Here is a 15,376-nt window from a genome sequence, read left to right as displayed (position 1 = left end):
ATGCTGGGAGAAAGGGGTGGAGTCATGGAGAAGCCATGGAGCCGCTGCTGGAGACAGATGTGCTGAAACTTTGCTGGTAGGCCACAACCTCATGGTGATGCACAGATTAATAGAAATGGGTTAAATTAATGTGTGCGAGTTAGCCAAAAAGAAACTAGAGCTAGTGGGCTAAGCAGTGATTTAAATAATACAGTCTCTGTGTAATTATTTCAGTTCTGGGTGGCCATGATGAACAAGTGGCCCCCCTCCTTACAACAAGAAGCTTCCATTTGCAGCAAACTAATTTGCAACAATTCAGCTCTCACTTCAGCCAACTCTGTGTTCTAGAATATCAAATGCATAAAGCTTTCTAGATACAAGTGCAGAGATTGTTGCTGTTGGTCCTTTCATTTTCTCCAGAAGATGAGTAGAAAAGAGGAGGAGGAGGAGGAGGAGGAGGAGGAGGAGGAAGAAGAGTCAGATGTATCTGAAGGAAATCCTTCACAAGTAGCAATTTGGCAAAAATACAACAAAACAGGCAAAGCTCATCCTGGCACTTCCCATGTGGGGTGTCTGTGACAAGGTATCCGCTGTAGTCCAGTCTAGAGTAGAATTCCTCTCCGTAGTAATGTGGTTACATTATCAATAGCTCTTAGTACAGAAGTTTTAAAAATTAAAATAGAAGGAAGATGTTAATCAAAAATATGTTTCAGTCAGAATCAATATAAGAAGACAAGGCTTTTAATTTTTTTTTTAAAGGCAGGATGGGGAGCAATTATGGGAACAGACTTTCTTAGGCAAAGACTTTACAAGGCTAAGGTAGGCAAAGGAAATGGATGAAAGACTCCAAAGACAGATGCTTAAATGGAGAGGAAAAGATGGAGCAGCCTGAGCTTAGATTACCAGGCAGCACACTCCATCAGTACCCACAGCTGTTCCTCCCTGAGGGGCTGCCTCCCAGTCAACCCTCATAACATTGCTAAGACACTGAAACTTGTAGAGAGGAAGGGATCAGAACTATGTCTTCCCAAGACACCGCGGGTACCTCAGACAGCTTAAGTCCCTCTTGAGAACTGAAACTGGATTTGTTCCTGCCAGTGACCAAGAGCCATGAGTGAAAGTGTGACCCTAAAAGGACCCGTAGGCCCTTCGCACACTGGCTTCTCATCTTCTAAATGAACCAGCACCTTGGATGGATGCTGGTCAGGCTCAGCAACCTCCTCCATCTGCCTGACCATGTCTTCTGTGTCTTTGAGAGGCAGAGAACCTGTAGCTAGTCTACAGCTCAGAAGATTCGTACTCTGTGGCCTTTCCCAATCACACATTCTAAGGAGGATTAGGTCCTGGAGTGCACAGATAATCAATCGCCCAACTTTGCAAAGAATATTCCAGAACTCTTCCAGACTAAGCCTCCTCCTCGGCCCCCCAGCTTAAATGAACCAGCACCTTGGATGGATGCTGGTCAGGCTCAGCAACCTCCTCCATCTGCCTGACCATGTCTTCTGTGTCTTTGAGAGGCAGAGAACCTGTAGCTAGTCTACAGCTCAGAAGATTCGTACTCTGTGGCCTTTCCCAATCACACATTCTAAGGAGGATTAGGTCCTGGAGTGCACAGATAATCAATCGCCCAACTTTGCAAAGAATATTCCAGAACTCTTCCAGACTAAGCCTCCTCCTCGGCCCCCCAGCTTATTGCAGACCCGGAAGCAGTTTTGATTGCTAACCGGGCACTGCTTTTGTGCAGGGCTCGTGGCACTCAGAACTTTGATGACCCCTCAGACCCCTTCACAAGTATTCACTCTGCTCCATTTTATATTCATTTGCAGGGATAAACTTCAGAACACCAAGACTTAGTTTAACATCTTGCAGCTTGTAACAGATCACACTAGTTCCAAGAGAAACCTCCAGTTCTTAGGACACACTCCTCTACATGGCTGCAGAGGAAGGAGAGAGAAGGGAAAGCCTGCCACCATTTCTTTTTGGTCCTCAATGTGATCCATACTTGACTAGGCTACAATTTCCCCCAGGATGCATTGTGCTTTTCTCTATAAGATGGGAAACATCCAAGCTCAGTTTTCATGGCTGTGATGGAGTCACTTCTGAGGGGTATCAGATCCAGCACCAACCTGAAGTGTCAGAATCTGTCAAACTAGATTCTTCCAGGTGGAGTCAAGAAGTCCGTCCCTGTGGTGTGTGAAGGCCTGTGTGGGTGATCCAAGCTGGCTCTCAATACAGTTACCCCCTGAGCAGTTGTGATCCCATCCTTGCAAACCCTGGCCCTTTGCTAAACATTCTCATTAAGAAAATGTTTTGGGGGCTCAGCAGTTAAGAGCACTGGCTGCTCTTCCAGTGGTCCTGAGTTCAATTCCTAGCAACCACATGATGGCTCACAACCATCTGTAATGGAATCTGAATCCCTCTTCTTGCAAGTGTAGCCTTGCGATGCCTGCTCTTTCCTCTCTTTGGTACACGTTATGAAGTCTATTCTGTCCCAGAACAGTCATGGGTGGTAAGATAAGGATACAGCCTATGTGTACCTGAAAACAAACAGACAAACAAAATGACTCCCATGTTGAGGGAAGGAGGCATAGACATGAACGCCTGGGTTGCAGCCCTGATGGTGGTATGCCGACTCTGTGAATCACTAGACTGTATCAGTATGTACATACCGTTCACACTCTGACTGGCCCAACTTCTGGAGTTCAACTTGCCCTGTGTTTCAATTTTTTTCCCCTTCCAATCCCCAGAATGATCTGAGACCCATTCCTGAAGTCTCTTTTTGTATGGTGGATTTACGTTTTTTTTTTTTTTCTCACATGTACCTGGGTCAGGTCGGCTCCTTGGCTAATGGTCTGGTCACCTGCCTGGATCCTATAGAGAACGTCCAGTGTTGGTACCAAGATCTGTTTCATCAGGAAACTGTGAACCTCAGAAGAAAAGCCTTCTCTTACCTGACTGAAACTGAGCCGTTGATCCTCAGCCCAGACTTGCAATGTGCTAACTCCAAACTCACTCTTGTTCATTTCTGGGCAGCAAAGGACAAGAACCAGCCCCTTCTGAGCACTGAGTATAGGCAATCAAAGCTTGGTTTTGTCTTGACAGATGAAACATACACTTGGGAGATGAGTGGCTAAAATCTCTTCTGGTCACAGACTTGACTAACCAAGATCAAGGACACTTACCCTGGCTTTTGTCTTTCACCTGCATCTTGCTCTGGGCTCCCAAACACAGCAGCTCAGATCTTAATTTAGGCACACACAGCAGATCAAAACCAACCTAATGGGTTTTCAGACAACACTCCCAGCCCCCACTCCTCCTCTGTGAGCTGTAGGGGCAACCCCTGCCTCAGAGACCCAAGAAGCAACTCCTTTCTGAGGACCAGAACAAAGTCGGCTTGTTGGAGGAGGCTTTTCCCACATGTGATGGAGTGAACCCACAAAACGCCCTGTAGAAATGACACCACATCTCCTGGTAAGAGGGAGTAATGGGGGTTTGCAGGAGTCGGAAACTCCTGGTAGAATCTGGAACTGAAAATATGTCCTAGAATTGTGGGCTTCTGCTCAAAAGAAGAAAGATAAGCGGATGTTCTATGCAGTTTTTCTTCCCAACTAACCCTGTAGTTGCAGGTTAAAGCCAAGGTTCAAAGAGGTCCAGGATGGTGCCCAGACTTTCAGGTTCTAATTCCCAGTTCCTAAGCCTCCTGTTTAAGAGACACCTCCATAATATTCTTTGAAGTGCTGGGCAGCGGTGTTCAGTCTCTGGATTGCAACAAGTAGCTAATTTTGCTCTACCTTTCAACAATGTAGCAAAATGAGATTCTTGGTGTCAGCTGCAAGCCACAGCAGAGCTTTTTTTTTTCCTTTTGTTTTCTTTTCCAGGTTTCCTCCCCCACGGAGCTTTCAAGCTCCAGTCTACTGGGAAGCGGACAGCAACTGGACCACCTAGCTCCCTTAGAGGCAAACCATGAACACAGCTTCTTCTTGCCCTGTTCAGTCTCCTGTCCCTATCCTCATTCTCAGTGGGCACCAACTGGTGCTGCTGGCCCGCCCTTCTCTGCTCTTGTACAGCCCACTGGGGTCCATAAGCCTTGCCCCGCCCCAGATGCCAGCCTCTAACTGTACAGCCCAAAGCTTCTCCCCACCAGGCAGCATCCAATCGCCTTTTAAACTCCCACCCTTTCTCTCCCGAAAGTCGAACTGACTCTCCACCCTGAGCCATACCAATGGACCCATCTGGACAACTGGGAGCTAGTCTAGTAATCAGAAGACAGTGTTTAAACCCAAACCGAACTTTAAAAACGTACAGAATTTAGACGGGGAGTGTCAAAGGGTCTCTGGGGTGGGTCCTCACTTCTGCTTTTCATACCAAAAGATCTCCGACTCCATTTTCTTCAGTGATCCCACAAAATGATAGCTGGTGCCAAGTTACTCAATAGCAAAGGGGCCAGCAAACTAATACCTTTTATCATACTTGAAAGCACCCAGGAGTGGTTGGATTGCCCAAGGTCATTTGGTGCATGTGGCAGTCTGTCAGGAAGCAAAACTTCCTGTATCTGCCAAATTTCTATCATGCCCCCCCCCCACCGCAACACTCATCCCTTAGAAGGCCTACTATGGAAGGGGTGTACTATCACCCCAGAACTCCTGGTGGGGGAAACGGATGGCACTAAGCTTCCTTTCAATGCAAGACCCGGCATTCCCGGCTCCCAGAGGATCCAGGGACAGGTGTTCTGGGCAGAAAGGATGGCTTTCGGATTCTGATCCATTTAGGAAAGGAACAATCCACAAAACCTACAGGGTCCATGGCTCGGAGGAATTTTGTTTTACTTAACGTGCGGAAACGAAGGAGGCTTCTGAGCACGCTTTTCTTCCCCTCCCCCACCAGCCATTTTACCCTGGGCAAAAGCTCCAAAGCCTCAAGGCTCCAGAAAGGAGGGTTACCTTTGATGCTGTCAGGCAAGCCTTTGGCGCCAAAAATCCTCCTGCAACCTGCACACTAGCCACACTGATGCTAGGCCCTTTTAGCATCGTGCCTTTTCATCTTGGTGGCCCCTAAGTATCCGAAGACAGTAATGGTGCTGAGCACAAACCTGTGAATTGGTTTGTGACCTTAGATGTACCTGAATCATTACAACCTAAAGAGGAAGACAAACTTTGGCGTTTAAGACTCCCTTGTCTTTCCCAGGGCTTTCCCCAGGGCCTCTGGGTTAACCCTGTTAGGGAAGATCCTTCAGCATGAACCACAAAACCAGCCCTGTGCCTGGTCCTCTGCTGGCACCCCTCAAACTCACACACTTGCACGCTTAGCAAACTCTCTCCAAGGCTGTTCTCTCTTTCCGGGGAAATAAAGCCTAGATTGGAACCTTCTGCCCAGCTTCCTCACTTGGCCGTCTGGTATGAATTAGTGTTTTTATAAGGGACTCAAACAAATCGAATACAAGGTCACCAAATAATTAACAGTTGCGAATTCCCTCCGTCCCCATTAAAATACTTCCCTGCTTATATTTCATTTTCCGTTTGCCAACGACAACAGGGTCCAGGCAAAAGTGCTAGCGCTGCTGTGTTGATTACTGCGCGCAGAAACCCACGGTTCTGCGACGCTCTTGCGTCAACACAATGTAGCAGGCAAACAGCAGGAAGCAACGAAGCTCTAGCACGCCCCTCTCTCTCTGAAGTCTGTCTGTGCCTAGCACACCCCTGCTTCCTTGTAATCTTTGAACTGAAGATAACCACACAAACTAGTAAGCAACCCGAAGCAGCTGCTCCTGGACTCACCTATAAAGGTATCCAGCCCCTAAAGACCCTTCTATCTCCTCTTGGGTGTTACCTGCTCTTTGCTGTCTTCTTTCTGTGAGCAGGCTTGGAACAACAGCACGCACACCACTACCAACTGTTCTCAATTCACAGTCTCTGGGAAACCTAGCTTATAGACACATTCCTAGACTCACTTTGTTCCTTTTCCTCATCTTTGAATCCTTGAGGTTTTTTTCTTTTTCTTTTTTAAGGTGGCACTTACCAAGCAATTGCATGGAAGGCTCTCTCTCCCCAGTCTCCACCTTCTCTCCTCAGTTCTAATTGTCTGCCTTGATCAAACCCCAGGACCCTGGGATTGCTGGTCTTTGTGGTTTCATGAAGCCTAACCTGGTCCATCCTGACCCCTGTAGTCTCAACTCCCCACCAACACACAGATGCACCTCTCTTCTCTACTCCTCTAAAATAAACTCATAGGTACGACCGTAGTTTGCGCTTCTACTCAATAAATACAAGAGAAAGACAGGCACAATACATATTCAGACCCCTGCCTCCCTCGAATGTTCCCGGAGAACTCCTCATTGGACCTTTACGTACTACGGAAGAACATTAAGCCGGAAAGAAAATCCCGCTTTTATTTGTCCTTTACTACTGTTTCTCATGACAGTTCCTTGTCCTTACCCTAGCCATATAGTGTCCTGCGTTAGCATTCAGCGCCTACACTCTGACCCCAGTCTCACGGCTAATCAGTTGGTGTGACCCTGAGCAACTCCATTTCTCTAGTTCACCTCGAAAGCAATGCAGAAACGGTAGCCGAGAACTAAATGAGTTCTTTCATGTTAGAGCTTTTAGCATAGGACTTGGCCCACACTGAAAGGTCAACCTATCTTGGCTACTGTCATTACTGATATTTACCATTCCTGGGCATTTTCAAAGCTTTCAATAAGGCCGCCTTGGGATGAATGGGACAGGGAGACGCACTGGGACAGCAGAGGAGGCCCCGGTGTTTCTGTGGAACCATTGCTCTCTTTGCTCACTTGGCGCGGGGCTTGTTGCTGCCCTCCCAAACTCAAACACCAGCTTCAGGTTTAACTTTTAAGTTCTCCCGATAACGAGACCTTTAACCAATTCTGTACGAGTCTCTCAGAGCTTATGAGCCCACTTCGAGGCTCCTCCCCTGGCGGGACCCTGGCTCCTCGGATCCCAGCCTACTACTCTGTGGCGATTTAAACCTCCTCTAGGCAAGGCGCCAAGTTAGCACGACCAGCTCCTCTCCTGGCTGGCCCTTTTCTTTTTGCCTACCCACTTGGGGGTTGGGGGAGGGGATGCCGAAGAGTTTGGCACGTTAAGAACCCCCGCGCGCGAGAGGAGCGGAAGTCCTCACCAGAAGCCCGGGATGCGCGGTTAGTGGGTCCCTTCCATCACGGGAGACTAGACACCGTTTGATGTGTTATGACATGAACCCTCAATTAGATCGCTGAGTTGAAACACTCCAATCAGGGGCCCAAGGCTAAGCAAGCCCCGGAAGGTCCAACCCGAGGTCACCGCCGGTGACACATCAAATCAAAATCAGTGAGAGGGAAAGTGAGGTTTTCCCTTTATCAAGCTGGGGCCGCAGCCAGCAATCCAGCCCCTCCTCCGCGCACCCCTCCAGTCCCTCTCTGCCCGTCCCCCAGCTCCTTTACACCCGCGCGGCGGCTTGCCACAGGCAGCACAGCCTTCCAAGTGTCCTCGCAGTCCTCACACAGTTTCCTTCAAACTCAGAGGACGAGGAGGAGAGAAAGCCTTCACAGCTACCCTCTGGGTGGGTCTTGGTGCACCTAGACCTCTAGGGACCTCTGACAGCCCTGTGCATGCATTCTGAGGTTAAACCTACAATCCTGCTGACCTCGCGGTGTCCATGGCCAGGGAACAGTGTTCCTTTACTCCCTATTGCCCATTTGGTGCTGGAGGAGCCTGGGGGCTCCCAGCACGGTGCCAGGGTGTGTGGGTACCTGGGGGCAAGCAAGGGCTGAAGAGTGCTCGAATCCTGCAGGTCTAAGGGCCCCAGAGACAGCCTTTCCTGCTTTCCGAAATTCCAAGGTCCTCTATAGATACCTGGGAACAGCCTCCAGTGTCCCTTGGTCTTGTGTCAACTTTCAGGAACTAGTGAACCAATAAGAGTGCCTGCCTGGGGTAGGAGAGAAGACCTTGTCACTTCCCAGGAAAAGAAGAAAGTACCCAGTCGCCTGCTAGCCTAGGCCTCTAGGATTTCTTCCCTTAGAACAGTATTCTGGGACCTTCCACCGCCTCTCCTCTTAGAAACACTAGGAGGTTTACTGAGACGTTGCTGGGGGAGAAATTTACGTTCCAGCAGAGGTAGGAAGGCATTGGCGCTGAGCTGGAGAATCCAGGTACGAGACCTTGTAGCGGCAACACGAAGAAGCCACGTGTTTTCGTAAAGGTGACTTTATTATCCCTAAAATCGTCATAAAATACGGCGGCGTTAATGTGCCGTCGGGTCCTTTCAGCAGCTCATAACCCGCTGACCTCGGACTGCAGCTGCATACCTAGAATTTTGGCTGAGAAGGAAAGCAGCTTCCAGGGACGGCTGGTGACTGGAGACCGAGTCAGGCTTGGGGCAGGTGGGCGAGGGGGACATTAGCCCACTCTGGAAAGGTTCCAGAATGTGAGGATCATCAAGGCGGATAGATGTAGCTGAGTAGTTCCCTCTGCCCAATTCTGGGGCTCTTGGGATTCTGGAGACTTTCACTGAACCTTAGCCTGCGGGTTTAGGAACAGGCAAAGCTGAGCTTGGGGGTATGACAAGCAAGGACTGCCTAAATCTCTTAGAGCCTCTTACCTTCTCGGTACCTTCCCCTCTGTCCACCCCTCCCTTCCTGCTTTTTCTGAATTACGTTTTCCTCTCTAGAAGCCGGTGGAACTTTCCCCAATATCAGAGGTTTAATCAGAAGACATTGGCCATGTTGTGGATTAGTGAGGAGAGCAAGAGGGGGAAGTTCGGAAGCCTACAGACAGGTGCATCCAGTCTGGCGCAGGTGATGAGGGGTGGGTCCCCAGACGCTTAGAGAGAAGAGCAGAGTGAAGTCTGTCTGAGACAGGTGGATCCGCGCACTCCTGTGGTACCCTAAGCCCCAAGAACCCCACGCTTTCAGCGGTCCCTGGTTGTGCCAGTCCGGCAGACTGCAGCTTGAGAACCATCAGGTGTGCGATACTACAGGAAGAAGAAAAAGAAAAAAAAAATGACAGAAAAAAAAAAAACGGTGCCAGAAGGGACTGGATGCCTATGGACTGATGTCCCTCACAACCTGCACGGCTCTCCAGAACTCACAGGATTGCTGGATTAAGGCGCTGCCTGTCACTGGTCCTAGACTCCTCCGCTCCCTGGACCCTGCCGCGCTTTTCCTTGAGAGACAGGAGGCTCCACGCTTTCTAACGCCCTCACAGATGCCCTAAGGCCAGCATCCCTCATGGGCTTTTACCACTCGGTCCCTCAGTCCTTTCTCTGACCCTTCTCCATCTCCCATCATTTGCCCACCAGTTCCCTCCCTCTACCCTTCCTCCTCTAGCTACCAGACCAGCAACCACCACGCTGCTTTCGGCAACAGACGAGAAAACAAGAAGGAAAAAGAGAAAAATGAGAGCTTAAGGGGAGGACTGCAGACTGGAGCAAATCTGCAGCTGCACTCAGAATTTTGGGCTTGCGAAAATAAAAAAAGGGGAGGTATCCAAAATGGGTTGGGAATTCACAAAAGCAGCCTCTTGCCAGAGCCCGGGCAGCGCTCTGGCTGAGGAGCTCCAGCGGGAGAGGAGTCCGGCGCTTTCTTTGCCACTTACCCAGTCCTCTGTCTACAAAGCTAGTGATCGTATTAGCTGACTTGGAAGACTGGAAAAAACTGGCATTGATGCCCAACTTCTCAGCAATGGAGTAAGTCCTGTAGATTGACAGCATGTACTCGTGGGGCACCACGCGCGGGACCCTGCCCGGAGGCTCCTGCCCCTGAGACTGTGCAGGCGGCCGCAACCGGAGTTCGCTCTGCCTCGGCTGGTGCTCCTGGGGCATCTGTCCCTCCGCACTCTCTTGTGGTGTCCTCGGCATCTTCCCTTCTTTGCGGCTCCTCACTTCCTTGGTGGAGTCCAGTTCGGTGGAGGAGGACGAGGAGATGGAAGCCTGTTGGAAACCCGGCAAATCCCAGAAGAAGCTGATGAGGAAGATAGCCAAGAGCAGGACCCTAGGAGAGTCCATGGTGAGCCAGTGACTGAGTTTCCCGGAGAGGCAGCGGCGACAGCGGCAGCGGCGGCGGAGGCGGCGGCGCGGGGCGCGAAAGGCACAGAGCAGCTGGACAGCGGCGGGGGCCGCGTTCCTCCTGCAGACTCCGAGTGCGGGGAGCCGGGCAGCAGCTACCCAAACCGAGGCCCTGCCACGCCCCCTCCCGCCCCTCGCCGGGAGGGGGGAAGAGAGGAGGGAGAGCGGCACGGCAGGGAGGGGGAGGGCGGCGGGTAGTGCGGGCAGGAGGTGTGGAGTAGGGGGCGGTGGTGGGCTGGGGTGATGGCGTGGCGCAGCGCCCCCGCGGAAGGCGTGCGAGCTGCTCGCAGCGAGCGCCCGGCGGAGTCGGGAGCGCTGGCAGGGCGGGCGGGGACCGAGCACCGCTGTCCCTCGGCTGGAGAGCCAGAGCCCGCACGCAACACCAGGGGCCGTCTGGCAAGGGCGGAGAAGCCCACCCTCCTCCACGCTGCCCCGCCGCACGCCATTCCCGCCAGCTGCCTGTACTTTCCTGGGAGTCAGCGGCCCGGGGATCTGGGAACACGGGAAGCTGCAGTGGCGGTGGCCAGAGCTGGCTCGGAGCTGGTGCTTCTGCTGCCGCCGGCTGCGCGCTGGCTCGCAGTAGTGGTACCTTCTCTGCTCCGCTTCAACTTCAACCCCCAAGTCGGCGTTAGCACAGCCAAGGGCAGGCGCAGGGGCCAGTCCTTCACAGCCCCATTCTCTCGATAGGATGCTGCCTTCCACAATGCCCCGCGTCTATTCCCGACCTTCGAGGTCAGGCAAAGGCCACCAGTCTTCAGAGTTTGGAGCAGTGCTCAGAGATGCTCGCTCCCCTGCAGGCCCCAGCCTCTTCTCTTGCAGACCCCAACGTCTGGTGCAGCTGCTGCTTTTTTCTTTCCTGTGATCCCCGGCTTCTCGGGCCCCTTAGGGGCTTGTTTCCCTCTTCCTCTGCACCCGTACTTCCCCCTTCCATTTTCCTGCTGTTTTCAGGACTTCCTTCTTCCTCAAGTTCCTTCTCTTTCCTATTAGATAAATCTTCCCCCCGCCCCTCACAACGTCGCTGGCCTGCCTGTGTTTCTTCTTGTGGCCTCCCAAGTCTCTGTTTCCCACCCTCTCTTCCCCCACCAGACCCCTCCCTTCTCAGCTCAACCCCAATCTGTTTCTTTTCAGTCCAGCCTCACCCCATCACGAGTTTCCTTTATCTGTCCCCAGATTCCCAGTGTCTTCCCCGCCCACCGCCCCGCCGGTTCCCGGAGCCTGCACGCTGCTACACTTGGCAGCTCAGGGCTGCTTCTCTGACACAGCACTCTGGACAGACGTTGTCCATAGTCCCCATGGGGTGCTCAAGCACCAGCCTTAAACGTCCCGCTGCAATCATCCCACTTTCAGGGATTTAAAAATGAGGAAAGAAAAAAAAAAGTCTCAAAAGTGACTTTTCCAAGGCCATTCAGCCAAGGATAGACCCAGGGAAGAGTGACTTTGCCATTTTGTGTCCTGGTATGATCTGAGGTGGCTGTTTCTCTGTGGGTTCTCGCCCCGTCCTGCCACCTTGCCTTCCCCTATCTCCTTCTTTGGGACCCTAAAGGCCTGAAAGCATGCTGGCTTGAGGGGGCAGTTCTGCTTTCCCCTCACTTTATTCTGACTTCCTTAAGGTCAGAGGCCTGCCTCTCACCCTGGACACCTGCCTCCACGCCTCAATATGGCAAAGCGCCCACAGGGAACCTTTGCACCAGGTATGGCTCCATGATGTTTGCAGACAGTTTTCGCTTCATCTTCATAACAAGCCTGAGATAGAGGCTGTGTTGTCTCTATTTTACAGGCAGGGAAACTGAGGCCCAAGATCACACTGCTCCAGAGTCTGTACGGGTCATTGCTAGACTTTTGAGAAAGGCTGCTTTCCTCTTGCTCGCCAACCCATTGTATGGCGGCTAGGGTTAGTCAGCTCATGCCTGTCTGTCTTGGATGTGAAGGTGCTTACTTTAGCCCCATCCTTCCTCTTTCTGAGATTCAGATGATTTATTATCATTTACCAGCGTAAGGGCATGGGACAGAAAATTTAAACAATATTAGGCAGATATTCAGCCACTTTCAAAATGATCTGGCTGCTCATGCGCCTTCATTTTTGGTGCACACATCCTTGTCAGTGCACTGTTATCCAGAGAGGGTATCCTTGGCACTTAACATCAATACCAAACACAACTCCTTCCTTCCTCTTCCCCTCTCTGCAGTCCTCAGCTTTCCTTCTGTCCAGCTGCACCCCTGGGTGCTTATGCTGCCTGTTGGTCAGCATTGTCCCTTGCTCCTGCACCCTGACCATGAAGTGACATCCAGGAGAGTGGATGGCATCCTCCTGTGGTTTGTCTGCATCCCTTCCCTTTGGGAAATGACCATTTGTGCTTTATGGTGTCACTATTTTCATTTCTAGTACTGCAGGGTCTGCAAATGACGAGCCATGAGATGCTTCTTGTTTAGTAACCATGTTTCTTGCTTGTGAAGGCTGTCCGCGTCTCCACTCATTTTGCCCACAGCACAGCCACTGTGAGTAACCAGCAAACAGGACGCAAGGTAATGCAAGACAGAAATCCCATTGCCTGTGGCTTACAACCTTTCAAATGACTAGACAGTCCATGTGGAAAGGCAAAAGACAGGGACCACAAAGGACGTGGGTGGGCTCCTGTCTGCAGGATTACCCCAGAGCAGTTGCTACTCTCTTTCATTGTTACCAGCCTTGGATCTGTGTGAAGAAAGTCTTGCCAAAAAGGCCGTAGTGCTCATTTCACAGGTGAGACAAATCAACATCAAGGGCTGGAGATCACAGGCAAGTCAGAAATAGAACCAGGAGCCAAGCCATTCAGACTCCTGAGCCAACATTTCCTATAGTTAAAAACCTCCTACGTCTAGCATACTTTAAACAGAAATTCACCTGGTGTTAACAAGGCTTCAGTAAGGTCATTGCTCCAGTCCCCCTCCCTGGTGCTTGTGCATGTGTGTGTGTGCATGTGCGTATGCATGTGTGTGTTGTGATAGCAACACTGTGGGGAAAAAACTGTTGCCAGCTTTGCCTTCAGGTTTCCACATTATACACTGAGTCTTTAAAATACTGCTGTGGAATTTTGAGTTTCCAGCCTAGTCTTAGATTCTCCGGTCACTTCTTCGGCACTTCCCTCTGGGAGGAACATTTTGAAACAGTGAGGATTTTTTGACCTGCATGGACCAAGAGAGACATCTACGGTGTCTCCTGCCCTCCTGTGGTCGCTTGGAGAATTGCTACTCACAGACAAAACTGATAAGGACTACTGACCCCAATTAATACCTTTTAAAGACATTGTTTAAAGGATTGGGAGATCACACTTAAAGTGTACATAGAATTTGTATGTATATATACACAGAAATACAGTATCAAAAATCAGATGAAATTGTCACATTTCTCCCCATCTTAAATTTGCGCTCTTACAGTTCTTAAATGATTTTTTTCATATTGGACCAGGGGGAAATTTTTCTCTAAAGTGAAGAAAAGAGCCTTTTCCCAGTGGGGATGGTGAGGGTGATAAAAGCTTCTAATCCCAGCACTCAAGGAGGCAGAGGCAGGGGCTTCTCTGAGAATTTGAGGCCAGCCCAGTCTATGCAGCAAGTTCCAAGCCAGCCAGGACTACATGATGAGACCCTGACCTAAAACAAACCAAAACAGCCTTCCCTTTAATTATTTAATATTTTGAAGTATTATTTGAAAGGAATTTGTTTTTAAAAGGCACCTGACCTGTTAGTATGGTAGTGTAAGTCCTACCCTGTAGAAAGGAACCCTCTTCTTAAGAGGGTCAGGAAGGACCTCCATGACTGTGTGAATGGACTCGCCCTTGTAAAGACAGGATTAAAATATAAACACTCTCTGGCAGGATCTGAACTCATGTTTTACTATCACATAATTCTGGCAACCTAGCAAGAGTTAGTATCCTGTAAATGACCCTAAAGAAATGAGATTTAATATGGGTAAGTCTGGATTACAAGAAGGTAATTACTCAGATGGCCATAGACGGCAGTGGATTTAAAACTGGATGTCTTTGTGTTCCCGGAGCTCCCACACTGGGATTAAACAGGCAGTCCAGGTACTCCATGTTCTCTTTAGTGTGAACATTTCTGCCTTACTCTGTTTGACATTCTCATAAAATCCCATCTTAGACAAGGTCTCTTTAAAAAGTAGAAAGTAGCCAGTTGGAGGTGGTACATGCCTTTATTCCCAGCACTTGGGAGGCAGAATCAGAGGGATCCCTTTGAGTTCAAGGCCAACTTGGTTTACAGAATGAGGTCCAGGACAAGCTCCAAAGCTACAGCAAAACCCTGTCTCAAACCACCCCCCCCCCCAAAAAAAAAACAAAAAGTAAAAAAGAGTTGAGAAATGACTCAGCAATTAAGAGCACTTCCTGAGGCTGGGTGGTGGTGGTGCACCCCTTTACTCCCAGCACTTGAGAGGCAGAGGCAGGTGAATCTTTGTGTGTTCAAAGCCAGCCTGGTCTACTTAGGTGGATCTCTGTGTGTTCAAGGCCAACCAGGTAACTCACAATGACCTGTGACTGCAGTTCCAGACGATCTGATGCCCTCTGACCTCCTCAGTTGAACTCCTGCACATGGAGTGCTCATAAACTCACATAGGTCTATACATACATATTAAAACTCTTTGAGAAAGAATTTAAATGCAGACAATGAGGGCAGGGAAATGCTCAGTCTGTAAAATGCTTGCCAGACAAACATAAAGACCTGAGTTTGATCCCCTAGTGAAAACAATGGCACCAAAGCTCTAGATTCGGTGGCATTGTCTCAACAAGGGGAATGGTGGAGGACTCCACATGAGTGAGCGCAGGGAGGTGTGAGGACCTCTGCTCCACAAGTCCACACGCGCGTGAATGCTCTCCCACGCACATACACAAAGGAATCGGGCAGAAAGCGATTGAGGTGGATACCTGATCTGTGCAAGCACATGTTCTACACAAGAACATAGACACACCAAACTACTTAACTAAAAAATAGTAAGAAAAATAGAAGCTATTGGTGCAGAGTGAGGCCAGCATTCCCTAGAGCAGGTCAGAGATGAAGAACAGTGAGTTCTGAGCAGCTGGAGGGAAGCTCCGGTCTGTGTTCACCTTAGGGAAGATGGAAAGAGAGAGGGGAAAAATAAATCATAAAACATCTCAACTTAAACCGGAAGGCATGAGTCTTATTGATTCCCTTGCTTTACACAATTTAAGCAATTTTATTATTCCATTTCTTTATTAAAATCCAGGCTTCTTTCTCACAGGCTAATAAATACAATGTGATTTCCCCCTTCCTTCCTTCCTTCCTTCCTTCCTTCCTTCCTTCCTTCCTTCCTTCCTTCCTTCCCTCCCTCCCT

At 50.0% G+C, this 15,376-nt stretch overlaps 1 protein-coding gene across 1 annotated transcript in view; it reads right to left on the bottom strand.

Annotated features, from left to right (window-relative positions):
- Positions 1 to 9,975, bottom strand: part of Gdf6 (growth differentiation factor 6) — a 15,551-nt gene extending 5,576 nt beyond the window's left edge. The window contains exon 1 of the mRNA XM_005362301.2: positions 9,567 to 9,975. Within this exon, the coding sequence (XP_005362358.1) occupies positions 9,567 to 9,975 (409 nt within the window). The remainder of the gene's footprint in view (positions 1 to 9,566) is intronic.
- Positions 9,976 to 15,376: the final 5,401 nt, after the last annotated feature.

This window comes from Microtus ochrogaster, linkage group LG5 (assembly GCF_000317375.1).
Source record: "Microtus ochrogaster isolate Prairie Vole_2 linkage group LG5, MicOch1.0, whole genome shotgun sequence".
In the NCBI taxonomy this organism is placed as follows: Eukaryota; Metazoa; Chordata; class Mammalia; order Rodentia; family Cricetidae; genus Microtus; species Microtus ochrogaster.
Note: the sequence above shows the minus strand (reverse complement) of the source record. Positions and strands in the feature narration are given on the sequence as shown.